The 14,045-nt window shown below is 40.7% G+C and overlaps 1 protein-coding gene across 2 annotated transcripts in view; it reads right to left on the bottom strand.

The window, feature by feature from the left end:
* ATF6 (activating transcription factor 6) overlaps positions 1 to 14,045 on the bottom strand; it is a 77,575-nt gene that overhangs the window by 43,339 nt on the left and 20,191 nt on the right. The window contains exons 10-14 of one of the 2 annotated variants that reach the window (XM_017815894.1): positions 9,670 to 9,813; positions 7,784 to 7,903; positions 6,779 to 6,881; positions 5,628 to 5,692; positions 1,603 to 1,717 (exon numbers count right to left, since the gene is read on the bottom strand). In XM_017815894.1, coding sequence (XP_017671383.1) covers positions 1,603 to 1,717; positions 5,628 to 5,692; positions 6,779 to 6,881; positions 7,784 to 7,903; positions 9,670 to 9,813 — 547 coding nt within the window. The remainder of the gene's footprint in view (positions 1 to 1,602; positions 1,718 to 5,627; positions 5,693 to 6,778; positions 6,882 to 7,783; positions 7,904 to 9,669; positions 9,814 to 14,045) is intronic. The other variant, XM_017815895.1, reaches the window with a different exon arrangement.

The following is a 14,045-nucleotide window of genomic DNA, read 5'->3' as shown; positions in this document are numbered from 1 at the left end:
GTAGAGATTCTGTGGCACAAGACACACTGTTTTCAAGGACAGCTCTGCAAGCTGAAATGAGAGCTGACAACTTCCAGGTCATTAACCCGACAGCATAAACAGGACCTATGTACAAGCACATGCATTCAGGTGGACTGGAGCAATGGCCCCAAAATGCAGACCTAGACAAACACTATTCAGCTTTTTGTTCTGAGTTTCCAGAAAACCTTCTATTCTCTACTCCCTTCTCCTCATCCTCAGGATATGTGGAGCCTGGTGCTGGCTATATTTGTGTTGCTAGCAGAAAGAACAGCAGAACATGCCAAGCATTTAATAACAAAATTCCAGCCTTGTGACACAACCCAGTAATCCCAAGACTGGAAACTAACCTCACATTTCTACTCAGCATAAAGCCCTAATCCTAATAAGAGCACCGCTAGTTTTATTTTGCCTGAACCTTTTCTAAAGACATGCATCTCACAAATTAAAAAAGTTACCATGTACCAGGTGACCTATGTACCCACGGCATCTACAGATTGGCAAAGTTATGACAACACAGAAACTGCTAAAACTAGTTAGGCTTATCTGTATGCTCTTACACAGAACAGGTTATAGCTGGATGAGCTGTTGTTGTGGCCACTGCTGGTCCCCCACTACCTTGGGACCCCTCTCAGAACACTCCTAAGACAAGGAAACGGAGATTTGCAGGGCCCCAGGGGGACCATGGCTGGGTGTGAACATGCATATAACAGTGCTCATCTAACACTCCAGTTGCAAAATGGCAGGGCAGGAGGCTCAGCAAGCCAAGACCCCAGGTTCAGTCCCAGGACAAATGTGCATTATATACATTATCTAATGGCTCATCAAGACCCTTGCAAAAAGGAGGGAATAAACTCCTCCAACCCCAAGTTGGTGTTTCAACCACTGTTTGCCTTGATCATTTCCATCACCACATCCCAAGCAGCTTCTCACTACTGCAGCTGTCCTGGCTTCAATATCAGTGGGGCCTGCAGTTCACAAAGTGTCATCAAACACCTGGAATTACATTTTATAACACCTTTTACTGTCACTAACTGCACTGCAGATGTGAGGACATGCCTGACAAAGCTGCAGCACAAGTCTATGCTGTATCAAAGCACAGACAGCAGAACTGCTCATCTGTCTCAACTTACAAATCACAAAACAGCAGAAAAATTGTGCTGCTGCACACAGTCCTCTACAGCTGCAAGATGTGACACATAAAACTGCAAATGCAAAAGTTCTAGGGGAAGATAGAAACAATACTATGTTAAGCTAACAGAAATAATTTGTGCACAGGGTACATTTATTCCTATACCGAGAAGAAGCACAAAAGGCTTATACACCTATTAAATAGCTATAATGTGTGTTTAACCACAGGGTTCATGCCATGTTGTGCTGTCTTGCCCCAGTACTATGATATTTTCTGCAAAGCTCTTTGCATTTCCAACTGTGATGGGCATATTTTGCAAAGACCATGATCTGGCCATGTACAGGGTACACAGAAGCATCACTTCAGAAGAAAGAAATTTAGCTTCAACCTTGACCAAGTCACATTTTGTGGACACAAATAAGAGGCCAGTGTTACACAACCACTACACTTACTCTGCGGAATGACACCACGTAGAAAGTGTCTTCCCTTCGGCGAATCGCTTCAAAGAAGTCTTGATAGCTCCTTGGAGAGGCATAATACACTTGCAGCTCATTCCCTGAGTTCCTGCTGAAATAAAGAAGGGGGAAAGGTAATTATTTTAGACAAGAAAGTTAACTTCAGTGAGACAATGACTTTAAAAGACCAGCTTTTCAAAGGAACAGCAGCTCTTCATCCATTGAGAGAAGCATGAGGAACATTAAACACAGGTGAAGACAGTGAAACTACTGGGTACTTTCTGAAAGTTCAAGGTGCTTTGAAGGTCTTACTTTAGGAAGGTTTTCCAGGCTTGTTTTTATTCATGGTTCTGAGGCTGGCAAAAACCCGTCTGCTAGCTCAACATAAAAAAAAAAAGTTTCAACATGAAGTGTCTGAAAAATTGTGATTACTTCTGAAAATAAATTTTAGAATGTAATGTCCTTCTGAAATATCAAAACATCTAATAATTTTCTTTTACTGATAAGAATCCAAACCACTGAAATTGAAAGAAGTGCAAAGTTAAGCATAAACAGAGCTTTTAATTTACTGTCAAATGACAACTCCACTTTTTCTCTCACCCACCTTTTAATTTTTTTCTCCGTGTCCTTGGTCAACTCAAAGATTAGCTCTTGATTTTCAATTCAGACAGTGGAGCAAAAATAAGATATTCGCATAATTCTGGCTTATCTTATCCACAGTTCTCATCTTACATATATCGGACACAAGGAAAAGATGCTCTAAACCATTCTAAGCAAAAATACTGGCAAGTCCTACAATCACAGTACTTATCCACTGTTTATCTTGGAAAGGTGAGAAATTCCTGGCACATACTGCTATCGTGTATATTTCCCCAATCTCATTCCAAAATAACATATTTAAACAAATTGGAGGGCTATACTTACACAAACCATTATCTGGACATTCAACCAGTCATTTTATCTTAATAGCACACTGTGTGTTTGCAGTGTTTGTGGCAAGGACACTGATCAGACTATCCCTCCCCTCCCAAGCTTGTCTTCTGCTGACCCAGGTTTTAAACTACGGTGGCTAATTTAGACTATTTTGATGTGTTTCTAAAATATGACCATGCACCCAAAACAAGGCACAAATCTATCATCAAGTGATTTTCTCAAGCAGCAGTAATAGCAGACTGTCATTATCTTCTCTTCTACTGTTAACATAGTCCTGCTGCAATTGAAAGACTGCAGCTGCCACACCAGTTGCCCTTTAACAGGATTGGGGGTGTAAGTCCTGGGGGATCAAGAGCAGGCAGCTCTACACTACATATCCTCTTCTGCAGAACTAAGCAAGCAAGGAATCAGATCACATCCTTCACACACAGGAAACAAAGACTGGAGCTAATTTGAGCTTGATTACTCATTCATGAAAACACGTAGGCCCACCAAGCCACCCCTGAGATTCAGCATTGAAGTTGTGCTGTGATAAAAGGCATCACGCCCACGTGTTGCTCAGCACAACACATCCTGAAAGCTGAAACGGGCCCCACAGATCCGTTTGCTCGCCCACACTCCAGAAGATGCAGCTAGACCCAAAAACTGGCCTTTTATAACTCTAAATCCAGGCATGGGAGAAAACTGTTCCAAAGCACTTGGAAACCACTGGGCTTTTACAAAGCTCTCCTGGTCATGGAACAAATCTAACACTAGTCCCAGATTCCAAGTGATACCAGGGGATTACAGGCATTACATTGCATCTACCTTTGAACACCCATGGGTAATTGCAATGGACCTCTCCATGAAAGGAAGGGAGGAACTTCAGAGCCAAAAAGAGGTGCAAAAATATCAGTTGTTTCAGTAACACCTTCACATATTACAAGAAAAGATCACATTAAATGTACATCCAAAACAGTGGTGCTGAGCCTGGGAGATAAATGAGTCTTTCTTGTTTTAAAAGCTTGAAGGGCACTGTTGCACATAGGTTTGTTTTGAGAAGGAATGAGACTGTGGACACAGGGCTTTATGCATCAACAACCATAATTTCAATAGTGAAAAACTTAGAAACAAGAAAATAACTAGAGAGTTTAATATCAAAAGCCTTAAAATACACACTTGCAGAAGCCTTCAACAAAACCACCTTTGAAGGAAGCTTGATAAACAGATGAGGGGTTTTGATGATTTCCTTTGAAATTATCTTAATTTTTGTCTTCATCCCGTGCTTTGACTTCTCTGCAATTTTTTCAATTAATAAAATTTCTTTTGGAATCCAGGACCAACATGATAATCAGTGGTACAAAGATAAATCTAGATACTTCTAATGTCCTCCTGTCCATGGATTCAGGTCACCAAGCAGAGTGTTCTAGAAGACAAAGGTCACTCAATTTACAGTCACAGCACTGGTATTAAAAATTAAACACCTTGGCAGGGGTAATATCAACGACCAAACTAAATAAACAGCAGTTTATTCCCAACTGATGAGGCACAAGTGCTGCAAAAAGGAGCTGTGGTGCTTGCAGGGAAGCTGAATGTGAGCCAGCAGGAATCTGGAGGGAAACTGCATAGTGGGCTGGATTATGGACAGGGACTGGAGCACAGGATGCACACGGAGAGACAAAAGACAGAAGGAACAGGGCTTGTTCAGCTCAGAGAAGAGGAGGCTGAGGGGGCTCTAACTGCAATACTCCTGATGGAGATTACAACAGAGGTGGAGATCATGTCTTCTAAGAGAGACATACAGTAAACCTTAAGTTAAATCTACTCTGAGCTGGAGATTGGACTAGAGATCTTCAGAGGTTCTTTACAACTACTCTGTGATTCTATGACTTCATGGAGCACCTAATAGCTGATGGCTCTGGGAGGAACTGGAAATCTGTTCTATGTTCTTAGCAGCTCCAGGACAGTCATAGCATGCAGCTGCCATGACTCACTGGTCCTGTTCATGTAAACATCATTAATCTGAAAAAAAAAATTCTCACTTCCTTCTGAGCACAACAGATTATTCCATGCAGAGTTACATGATGTTGCACACTGTTTCCAGTAATCCAGATAATTTTTTTCAAGAGTAATGCAAGCATGTATATTAAACTGCTTTATGCCATGAGGCTTGTTCAATTAAAACAGATATTTTTCATCTACCTGTAGAACTCAAATAGGTTTTTTTTTCTTGTAAGTCAAGACATATCAAAATTGGACAGCCTGGTTTCCATAACACTGGCCTGCAGCTTTGCTGTTTTCCCCCTGGCTGATCCTGCTGTCAAAGCAGCAATGCAAACCGAAGGCCCACAGCTGTCTTTCAACAGCAACACTTCAGGTGGTGTTCTCAACAAAAAGTCCCCTTTATAATCCATTCTGCTCTTACACTCCTCTTTGGCACTTCAAACCAGAGAACCTCTTGAACTGTCTCACACAGAATTCAGGAGAGAGAAATTTTGTTTCCTCAAGTTTTACTCTCCAGTACTTCCTGTCACCAGGGAAGAGGGACAGGATAGTTACATGGAGGAGGGAGCAGGGGACATCAGGAATCTCGGGATTAGTGTGCTCCAGTAATCAGCATGGAAAAATCAGGAGACGGAGACAAACCTGCAAATAAGGCATAATGGTACTTTAACTTCATCATAATAATTTGGTCCTAGCTATACTGGCTCTACTCTTGAAGGTAGTGAAAGAAACCTTTCTCCTACCAGATTCATGGCTGTTTGAAACTTTCTTATAAACTAATGATGTTCTCATAGATAGTCCCAAGTCAATTCCCCTTTTTTCCCTAAATATTCAAATCTGATTGGAAAGGGATTCTGCAGAGTGAAGTAAAGATTTTCATAAGACTTCTTGGTAGAAAGACCCCAGAGTGGAGCTGTGACACCTTTAAGTGTAGTTTAAATCATTAGAAGCAATTATTTGCTAAGGCACAGAAATTAGGCCAAGAAAAGTAGCTGCATTTGGCTTAAGAATTCTGACAAAGTGAAACCCAGCCTTTTTTACCAACTGTTGGTGAAAAGTTGGGTTATTAAGTAGAAAGCAGTAACAAAGGAGCTGTTCTGCCTTACCTGAGACTGGTGTCTGTGTAAGGCATGGCCATCAGCTGGGAATCTGCCTTCTCACTCAGGGAGCTCTGAAAAAGGGGGAATATGAAAAGATGACACAAAGTGCAAACAATAAGCATTTTCCTGGTTTGCCACTACATAAAATACGTTGCATAAAATCTGTAACAGAGAGTACAGTGGGGTGCAGAGGTTAATCAGTGCCCTGCACCAGAAATGTGCGTTTTTCCACTGGTGAAACATGAATAACTGAAATGGCCAGCAATCAAGCTGGAACAAAAACAACAAAAAAAATTTAATACAGCCAAATTTGAAGTCACACATTCAGAGACAAAGAAGAGAGCCTGGCACCAAACCCAACAGTTGCACAAACTGTGTGATCCAACTGAAAAATTCGCTACCACTGATATCAGATGTGCAGAATTCTTCTGAGGTCACGTCCACTTTGCAACTCTGCTAAAACAGACTATTCACAACATGCTTCTGGTGTTTGAAACACTAAAAGCACATGAATTTTCTCTCCTTAACTGTTCTGCCAACCTCCTTTGGACATCAGTGAAAAGAATCTGAAGTTTAATGCACAATACCTTTTCCCTAGAAAAGTGAAGTATTTCCCACATTGTTAAGTTCAATTCTTTTTCAAGCTGCTACTACCCCTAATCAAATAAAAGACTTTGAAAACTCATTGTCTTCATTGGTATCAGTATGCCATATAGATGAAATGATTTATGTATATAAAAGGGATTTCAAAAATCTGAAAAACGAAATAGAAATATTTCAACAAAATCAATTAGCTGTGCCCCTTAACAGTGAGGCAGATGAATGTGCAGTTGCAACCAACTGCTTATCTTTGCAGAAAAGCCATAAAAAGGCTAACTACTGATTTAATTTTAGAAAATGCTGAACCTATTTTGATGACCGCTAAAAAAATTCAGAACTTCTAGCCTGAATCCAAGAGCAGGAATGGAAGAACAACTTTGACAACATAATGATCAACCAAACCCAGCAATTTAAAATGGGAAGTGTTGGGTACCCTAATTACAGGCACCATCGCTACTTTTGTCTACAATAACAAGTGCAAACAAGTAAGAGAGAATATTTCACATTGACTGAATTATCTTGTCATGCTATTGAGTCATGAGTATAAACCTGTATACCTGCATAACCCGTGCTTTCTGCTGCTGGTTATTTGATAACCTTCTAGATCTTGTTCGTTCCACTTCATGTCTATGAACCCATCCTCGAAGTTCATGATTCAGCCTAGAAAAACCCACAGCATCAATAGATGTTTCAGAACAATGGCAGAGATTTTTAGTTTTATAAAACAGTTTAGCCACTATAAAGACACACTGCAGATTACTGTTCTTCTATCTTATGATCGTTTATTTTTAATAAAGGAGTAATAAAATAAAGTTGTAAGGTGAAATTTATGAGGGAATTTGTAAGAGAATATCTATAAAGTATTGTACTGATGGATGTTTCAATATAAAGTAGATACAGTAGTTCCTTTTGCCCAATGAACAACAATTTTGAAGTTACTGGAAGGACCATGGAAATTCAAAATCAAAAGTTGATCAAGACAAATTATTGGTTAGGAAGGCTAACCTATGGCAAATAAATCTGAGAGAAAGAAGGGACAAAGAAGATGGAGATCAGGTTAGTGACACAACTATGGAAAAAGTGGAGGTAGGTATTTTCTAACAGTGAACGAAGCACATCTGCTCAAGTTCAGTTTGCTTGTATCAGAAGCTGAAAAATAGAAGACCATCTCTTATGTAATTCAGATGGAAAAGGCTTTTAGCTGGACTTGATTTCCATATCATGAACATTCCTACATATGAAACAATTTCTCTTCTGAGTCACGAGAAATCTCCAGTCAGAAAACTGTTATTCAGTTACTGCAAATGACCAGTGTGAAAACAGAGTGAAAATCATGACTAAAACCATCAAAAGATCACAAAGATCCAAGTTGATCTGTCCTTATGGCAGCAGACACTGGACAGTGCAGACATTTAGACAGACACTGGTCACGTACTGGATGAACTCTATGAATGTACAATAACATCACTCACAGCTGTCTGTCCAGTAGCACTCAGCCAACACAGAATTTGTATCTCAACTCCTAGTAAACCTTAAACACTCAGAAAAGGTTGACTGCTCACCTCAGTGACTCTGTCCGGTTGATCAGAGGCCGACAGGGCGGGGGTGGTGGTGAAATATATAAAAGTGGCTCTTCTGAGACTATCATTAGTGCTTTATTATCAGACACAGAACGATCATACCTGGAAAAATAAAGAAAAGGATATCAAGAAATCCCTTAAAACACTTTTTTATGGACCTTTGACCAAATCCAGAGAATGAGCACTAATATCAGGAGACCCACAAATGTTATAGCTGCTCCCTTGGGACCTTCAAAACAGGTGAATAACAATTCCTATCAAACATCCAATGTTCTCAGTCAATTCCTCAATGGGGTCTGACAGCACTCAACACAGGGAAGACAGTTGAGCATTAGCAGATGTTGGATCTCTTCCCATAAAGGCCAGATATTGAAAGAAAATGTAGCCTGTAAAATATTCCTCATAGTATGTAAACTATGTGATCTCTGCAGAGGCAACTTTCTTTTTCATTCCAGAGCTGTGCTACAGAAATACTAAATTTATTATCGACTAAAACCATGCAGATGTAAAGACCACGAGCTATGTAACAATGGAGCAGCCACGAACTACATTACAACTGAATGGAGAGGACTTACATCTCCAGGTGTCTCCAGAATCTAGCTTGGTTTTGACAAAAAGTGAAAAGGAGCATCTATTTCTCAGTACAAAAATCCATAACACTCTCAGCACCTCTTGAGGGGTTAACTACTTATCACAATACCTATTATAAGTTTCTCCCTTGATAAGTTATCAATGTAACAGCTTTAGTCCTCTAGGTTTTGATAGACTTGTAGCTCCTAAACTTCAATTTATTTCTGAAAAATCAGGTATAAGAGCTCATGAAAGCCTCATTTACATTCCCTTCCTTTTCCCAGCTTTCTCTCCATCTTCATGTCTGCTTCTCCTGTCTACTGCATCTAGGACTGATAAAGAAGAATATGCAGCAAAGAGCTCACAGCTTGCCAAAATCAGGGTGAAAGAAAAGGAGGAGATACAGGCACATGCATATCCTCCTAAGAGAACTAGTCTACTCTTACATCACCTAAGTCATGGTCTGAAATGTACCACATAGGACACAAAGCCCTCACCATGGCTACAGCCTTAAAATGCTCTTGATTTATTGCCTTCTTTCTGCATGGCAAAATACATTAGGGCTTTCTGCACATCTGTGCCTGGCTTTGTTCAACCAGCCAAAACACTCTACTGGAAAGGGACAGTCTAATAGGATAAATCTTGTAAGGGGAAAACATGAGCTGTATTAGCCAGACTTCAATCTGGAGGCAATTATATGTTCACTTATGAACTGCATGCTAGAGATTTAGGAAGCCTGAAAGCCAGTATTTAATTAAATAATGCAAAAACACAAGGATGGACTCAGAGTTTTATAAAAATGTACAGTGCTAAGTTCAGAGTGTGTTCTTAATTGTGAACTTGCCCAGTCTTCTCTCGAGCAACTAAGAAAATAAATACTCCAGCTTGAAAAGTATGCAGATATAGATAATATGACAAATATCAGAACTATGCAAGCTAAAATATAGATTAGAGGAAAATAGCAGACAGATGAAGGACTGAAAAAGGTTCTGAAAGCCTCTGTGACATACACTTGTTTATGTGCTCTCTTCCCTAACACCATGCAGCACAGCCACGTGTACACTTCTGAAGCATTACGTATTGGGTAATCTTGGAGATAAAATACCATATTTATTTGAAAAACAACCTGGTAAACTTTGTTAAATAATAAAAGATCAGCTTTCAAAACACTGTGTTTGTAAGCTCTGCTGCTCTATAAAAACAGCAATAGCGCTGGTCAAAAAGGTCAGTAAGGCAGGGAGAGCTAAAAGCAGCATTGCCCTCTGTCACTCAAAATATGTTAAAGGTTTTCATCTCACCTATTACTCTTCTCGGGAATGATGCCCTCAGGTATTTTCTGAGCTGCACTGGACTCCTGGCCAGCTGAGAACTCCAGAAGATTTCTGGTCCGGTGATTAGAACTCGCAGTGGAATCAACTCCACTGGGATCCTTTTCGAATATACTGGAAAACATAATAAACATAGCAAAATGTATCATGCACATAAAGGCTCTGCAAGGCACTTGACTGTGAAGTGTTAAATATTCTCAGGTGGAGAAGCTTCTGGCTGTTGTTATGTTACACGGATAAGGTTCATATCATATCTAATGTAAAAACTTGATATCTTGTGTCACTATAATACTGTCATTCAAAGCATTAGTGGACAGAAAAGCAGTTCTTCAGTTTTAATTGTTTGAAGGATTTTGATGCTCTGTTTTTCATGTTCCCCCACATAAGCTTCACCTGATGAAACAAAGATCAATCTGCTTGTAACCCAGATCTGCAGGCGTAATAAAATTATCTATATCCAAATAAAAGCACTCCTAAACTTTAACTTTTATCAGCCTTAAAGTACATTTGACATAGTTTATATGAATACATTATGTAAGGAAAACTTAGCTACCAAATCCTGTGCAGCTGCAAGCCTGGAATGTTATGCCAGACATCTAACAAAACTGTACACAAACATGTATGTTCAATTCTAGTTGGATTTAGAACAACTGGCAGGGCTGACAGTCCCATCTACAAAGCAGCAGCAGGCCATGGTCCCAGACACCCTGTTGTTCCAGTGTGTGCCTGCACTGATTCAAGGATCCTTCCCTGGGGGCTGCTCATCCAGCCAGCCATGCAGCACAGGAACCTCTGTGCTGCTCTCCGTGCAAAGCAAGGCAGCAGCACTGCACATGTGAGCTGGAAAAACGACCAGCCAACTGCTGTACAACATCGACTGCATCCGAGTTCAGAAGGGCGACTTGCAAGTGAGAAATCTTGAGAGCACAAAAGCAATCCTTCAATTTCTCCTCTCCCGAGGCTGCCTTTACATGGTTGCTTCCTGAAAAAAGTGTATTTACAAACCCAAGTCCTAACCTTCTTGGCTGACAACAGCAGAGCATCACCAGCAGCAACATGGTGAAAACACAAAAATACAAGCCCCCAGCGCACCAATGAGATCTTTGCCGTACACGCTGACCACTGCCCACAGAGCACATTTTAATTCATGCCTCACTTCTCCTGTGCAGCAGAGCATAAACTCTACGGGGGAATCTCTCATTTTCCTAGTTTTACATGGCATCACTTTGCAACAGGCAACAAATACAAATGGTAACAAGAGACAGGCAAAAACTAGGAGGGCAAGATTAAATACTCCACAACTACACAGAAGGCACAGAGAGTTGCCTAACAACTTCACGTCTTTTGCCAACACATTTGCACTCCTGTTAGTAGTAACCCAGGTGTCCCTGTGAATAATTTTGTCATATTCTGAACCACAGGAGTCAGGGCAATCCTAGACTCTGTCTGACATCACTTTGGCTGCCTCATCTTCTCCAGGTTTCTAAGGCAGCATCATTGAGTCAGGGGAGCAGAACTGCTACAGGCTCTGCTTTCACTAGTGCCAATGGGCAGAAAAGTACTTACAGTTTCCTTACTGCCTATGTGCACTGATATCCAAATGTTTCATTGCTTCTACTGCATAGCATGGAAAGCTGGATGGTTTATTCATAACCTCGTATCAGGTAACACCAGGCTATCCAATTTAACAGAAGTCATCTCCACTATCTACTGGATTTTACGAGACCATGTTTCTTCTCTTCCAATGGAAGCATCAGCACAATGGGTAGCATCTCAAGCCCAGAACCAGAGCTCAAAACTAAGGCTGAGGCTTAAACAGATGCCACACCTTCCTGCTGGAAGTCGCTCACTGTTGAAACGCCTCACTCTACCTAACCCGGAGTCATGACAGCTAAAAGGACAGGGTAGTTTATTCATCAAACCAAGAATATCTGTCAGAAGATCTAAAAGTTGTAACTCTCCTGCAAACCCTTTCTCCACAGCCTGAAGTCTATCAGCCATCCAGTGTGTTGCCGAACCTACTGGATCTGGCATTTTGGTCTATCCTACCTCTCTCCTTTCCTGTTCAAAATGACACATCGAACCAGAGGAACTTTCCATGTAATTACTTAGCTAAAGCTGACAAAAATCTAAGCAGAAGATCTGTAACAAATTTGCATTTTTCCATGATGGTTCTTCCTTCCTATTTGCCTCATTCTGCAAAGGCGATTCTTATTTCAGGTTCCAGCTTGGCGGGGTGGCCAGTTTGAGGTGAAGTGTCACATGCAATACATTCCTACTCCAGTTCACCCTGAGCTCTGAACAACAGCAGAGAAATCCAAACCAAATCCATCCAGGATAAAGACACCCACTGCTCTACAATCACAGCTAATCTTCAGTTTTTTTAATTTAGTTGTTTTAGCTCTACAGCCATTCAAAACCACACACACCTCATTTTATAGCATCAGATTTAGAAGAGAGGAAAAGTTTATTTTTACTCTTCTCAAGCTTAAAGCACCTTAATCTTTTCATCAAAATTAAAATTTCACTTTTGGCAGCAGCCAAGTATGGGATGTTTCAACATGAAAGAAGATATTTTCAGCAGCAAAAGGCAAAGAAGGAAGTGAACAGAGTACATTTTGCCATCCTTACAGACATAAACCATGGCTCCCACTTCTGACAACACAGGCACCAACTGAGAACAAAATATGGCATTAGGGTATTTATTCAAATGATCTTTCCTTTTTAGGATTGTTACTTTCCACAAAATGCTTCTTTTGAAGCAGGGCTAGCAGCAATTTGTGCCATAAGCCATATGGGCCACATTTGCCTCCCCTTTCCCATTCCTTTTTGTACCTTGAAGATGACCAAAAGTTTCCTTCTCGAAGCCTAAAATATGCCTAAAAAAAAATTAAAAACCCCCTTTCTTGCTCATTTGGTTTGTGGCAATGACCCAAACCCAAAATAACTAAGTCTGGATAAGGAAAAGCCCCACAGCTTGAAATACTGCCCCTCTTCCACCTTCTAGTTACTTGGGTGGTTTTGTTAGTTTTTTCCCCATCTGAACAGATGATGTTGTTCTGTTGTATCATTTCTTCCTCTTCCCTTCTCCCACGAGAGGTCACTAGTGAAGTTTGTCTATAAATAGGGCTCCATCTTCAGGAAGCAGACAGGAGAAGACATGGAGGTAATGGTCTGTATCCTCTGACTTCTCAAAGACCTTTCCTTACCAAGTGGGTTCATGTCAGTCTGACAAAGGATATCAGAAATACTCCTTCTTTGAAATCTCAAATTAACACAGGGGCAAAACGCATGACTTAGGACCAAGGAATCCCTTCAAGCAGCTGGGAGAGGATGGACCTCTCCTGCAGAACTACATCTGGAAACACCGGTCCACTTGGCATACTGAGGTTTACAAGTGCCAGGCAGAACAGCAACAATACAAGCTGGAACAGGAAGGGTCTACAGAGCAGATCCCAACACCATGACACAGAAGATGAAGTCAATACTGGGCATTTAAAAACATCAGGTAGAAGAGGCTAGAAACCATAGAAAGAAAGGTAGAAGATCTCATTCAGAGGAAAAAAAAGCTTCAGAAAAACAGTATTTTCAACTAAGATATCAATAGTTGCTCCAAGAACCGCTTTAATATGACAGATGGCAAAAGCACGGGCAGTTTTTTCATTCTGTTGGGCTACAAGATGAGAACCTGGAAAAGAAAAAGCACTTTGGCATATCTTCCCTGAGCAAGTCCTACTATTCAAAGGAACTGAGTTACTGCCCCACCTTAAAAGTCAAAAAAGACTGAAGCTGAAAAATGGTTTTACTGGACAAGTCAGCCAGCATAGAAGTTGGAATCTTTCCTGTTTGGCCACACTTACACACCTGGGGTGTACCAAGGCTTTAGAGCCTGCATTTGGACATCCCAGACACCATGAGCATGAAAGGGTTTTCACAAGCCGTGAACACCATGTCCAAGCTGGCTGAGCTATCAGCTTGTTTCAGATGCAAAACCAGATCCAAGGGAAAAAAAGAAAGAACCACTAAATATTTCATGCAGATGTTTGTTCAGAAGTGTAGATAAATTTGATTATAGGAGGGAAAGAAAAGCAACACTCCTGCCATGGCTTCTCCAGGCATTCAATGGCACCTGATATTTTAGCTGTATTTTTACTTCTTTGGTTTGAACGTCAGTTTGATAAATGTGAAAGCAAGTCTTGCCAGGAGCACGAACTAAATATTGCTTGTGCTTCTGGCTGTGCACTTCAAGTTTTGAATACTGACATTTAAGCTGTACAGTAATTCGTAGACGAAAGCCAATAGTGATATCATAACAAAGAGTTTTCTGGGGACAGAACCATCTCTGA

The sequence above is a fragment of the Lepidothrix coronata genome, unplaced genomic scaffold (assembly GCF_001604755.1).
Source record: "Lepidothrix coronata isolate B3197 unplaced genomic scaffold, Lepidothrix_coronata-1.0 Scaffold52, whole genome shotgun sequence".
Lineage (NCBI taxonomy): Eukaryota > Metazoa > Chordata > Aves > Passeriformes > Pipridae > Lepidothrix > Lepidothrix coronata.
This window is presented reverse-complemented; position numbering and strand designations above follow the sequence as displayed.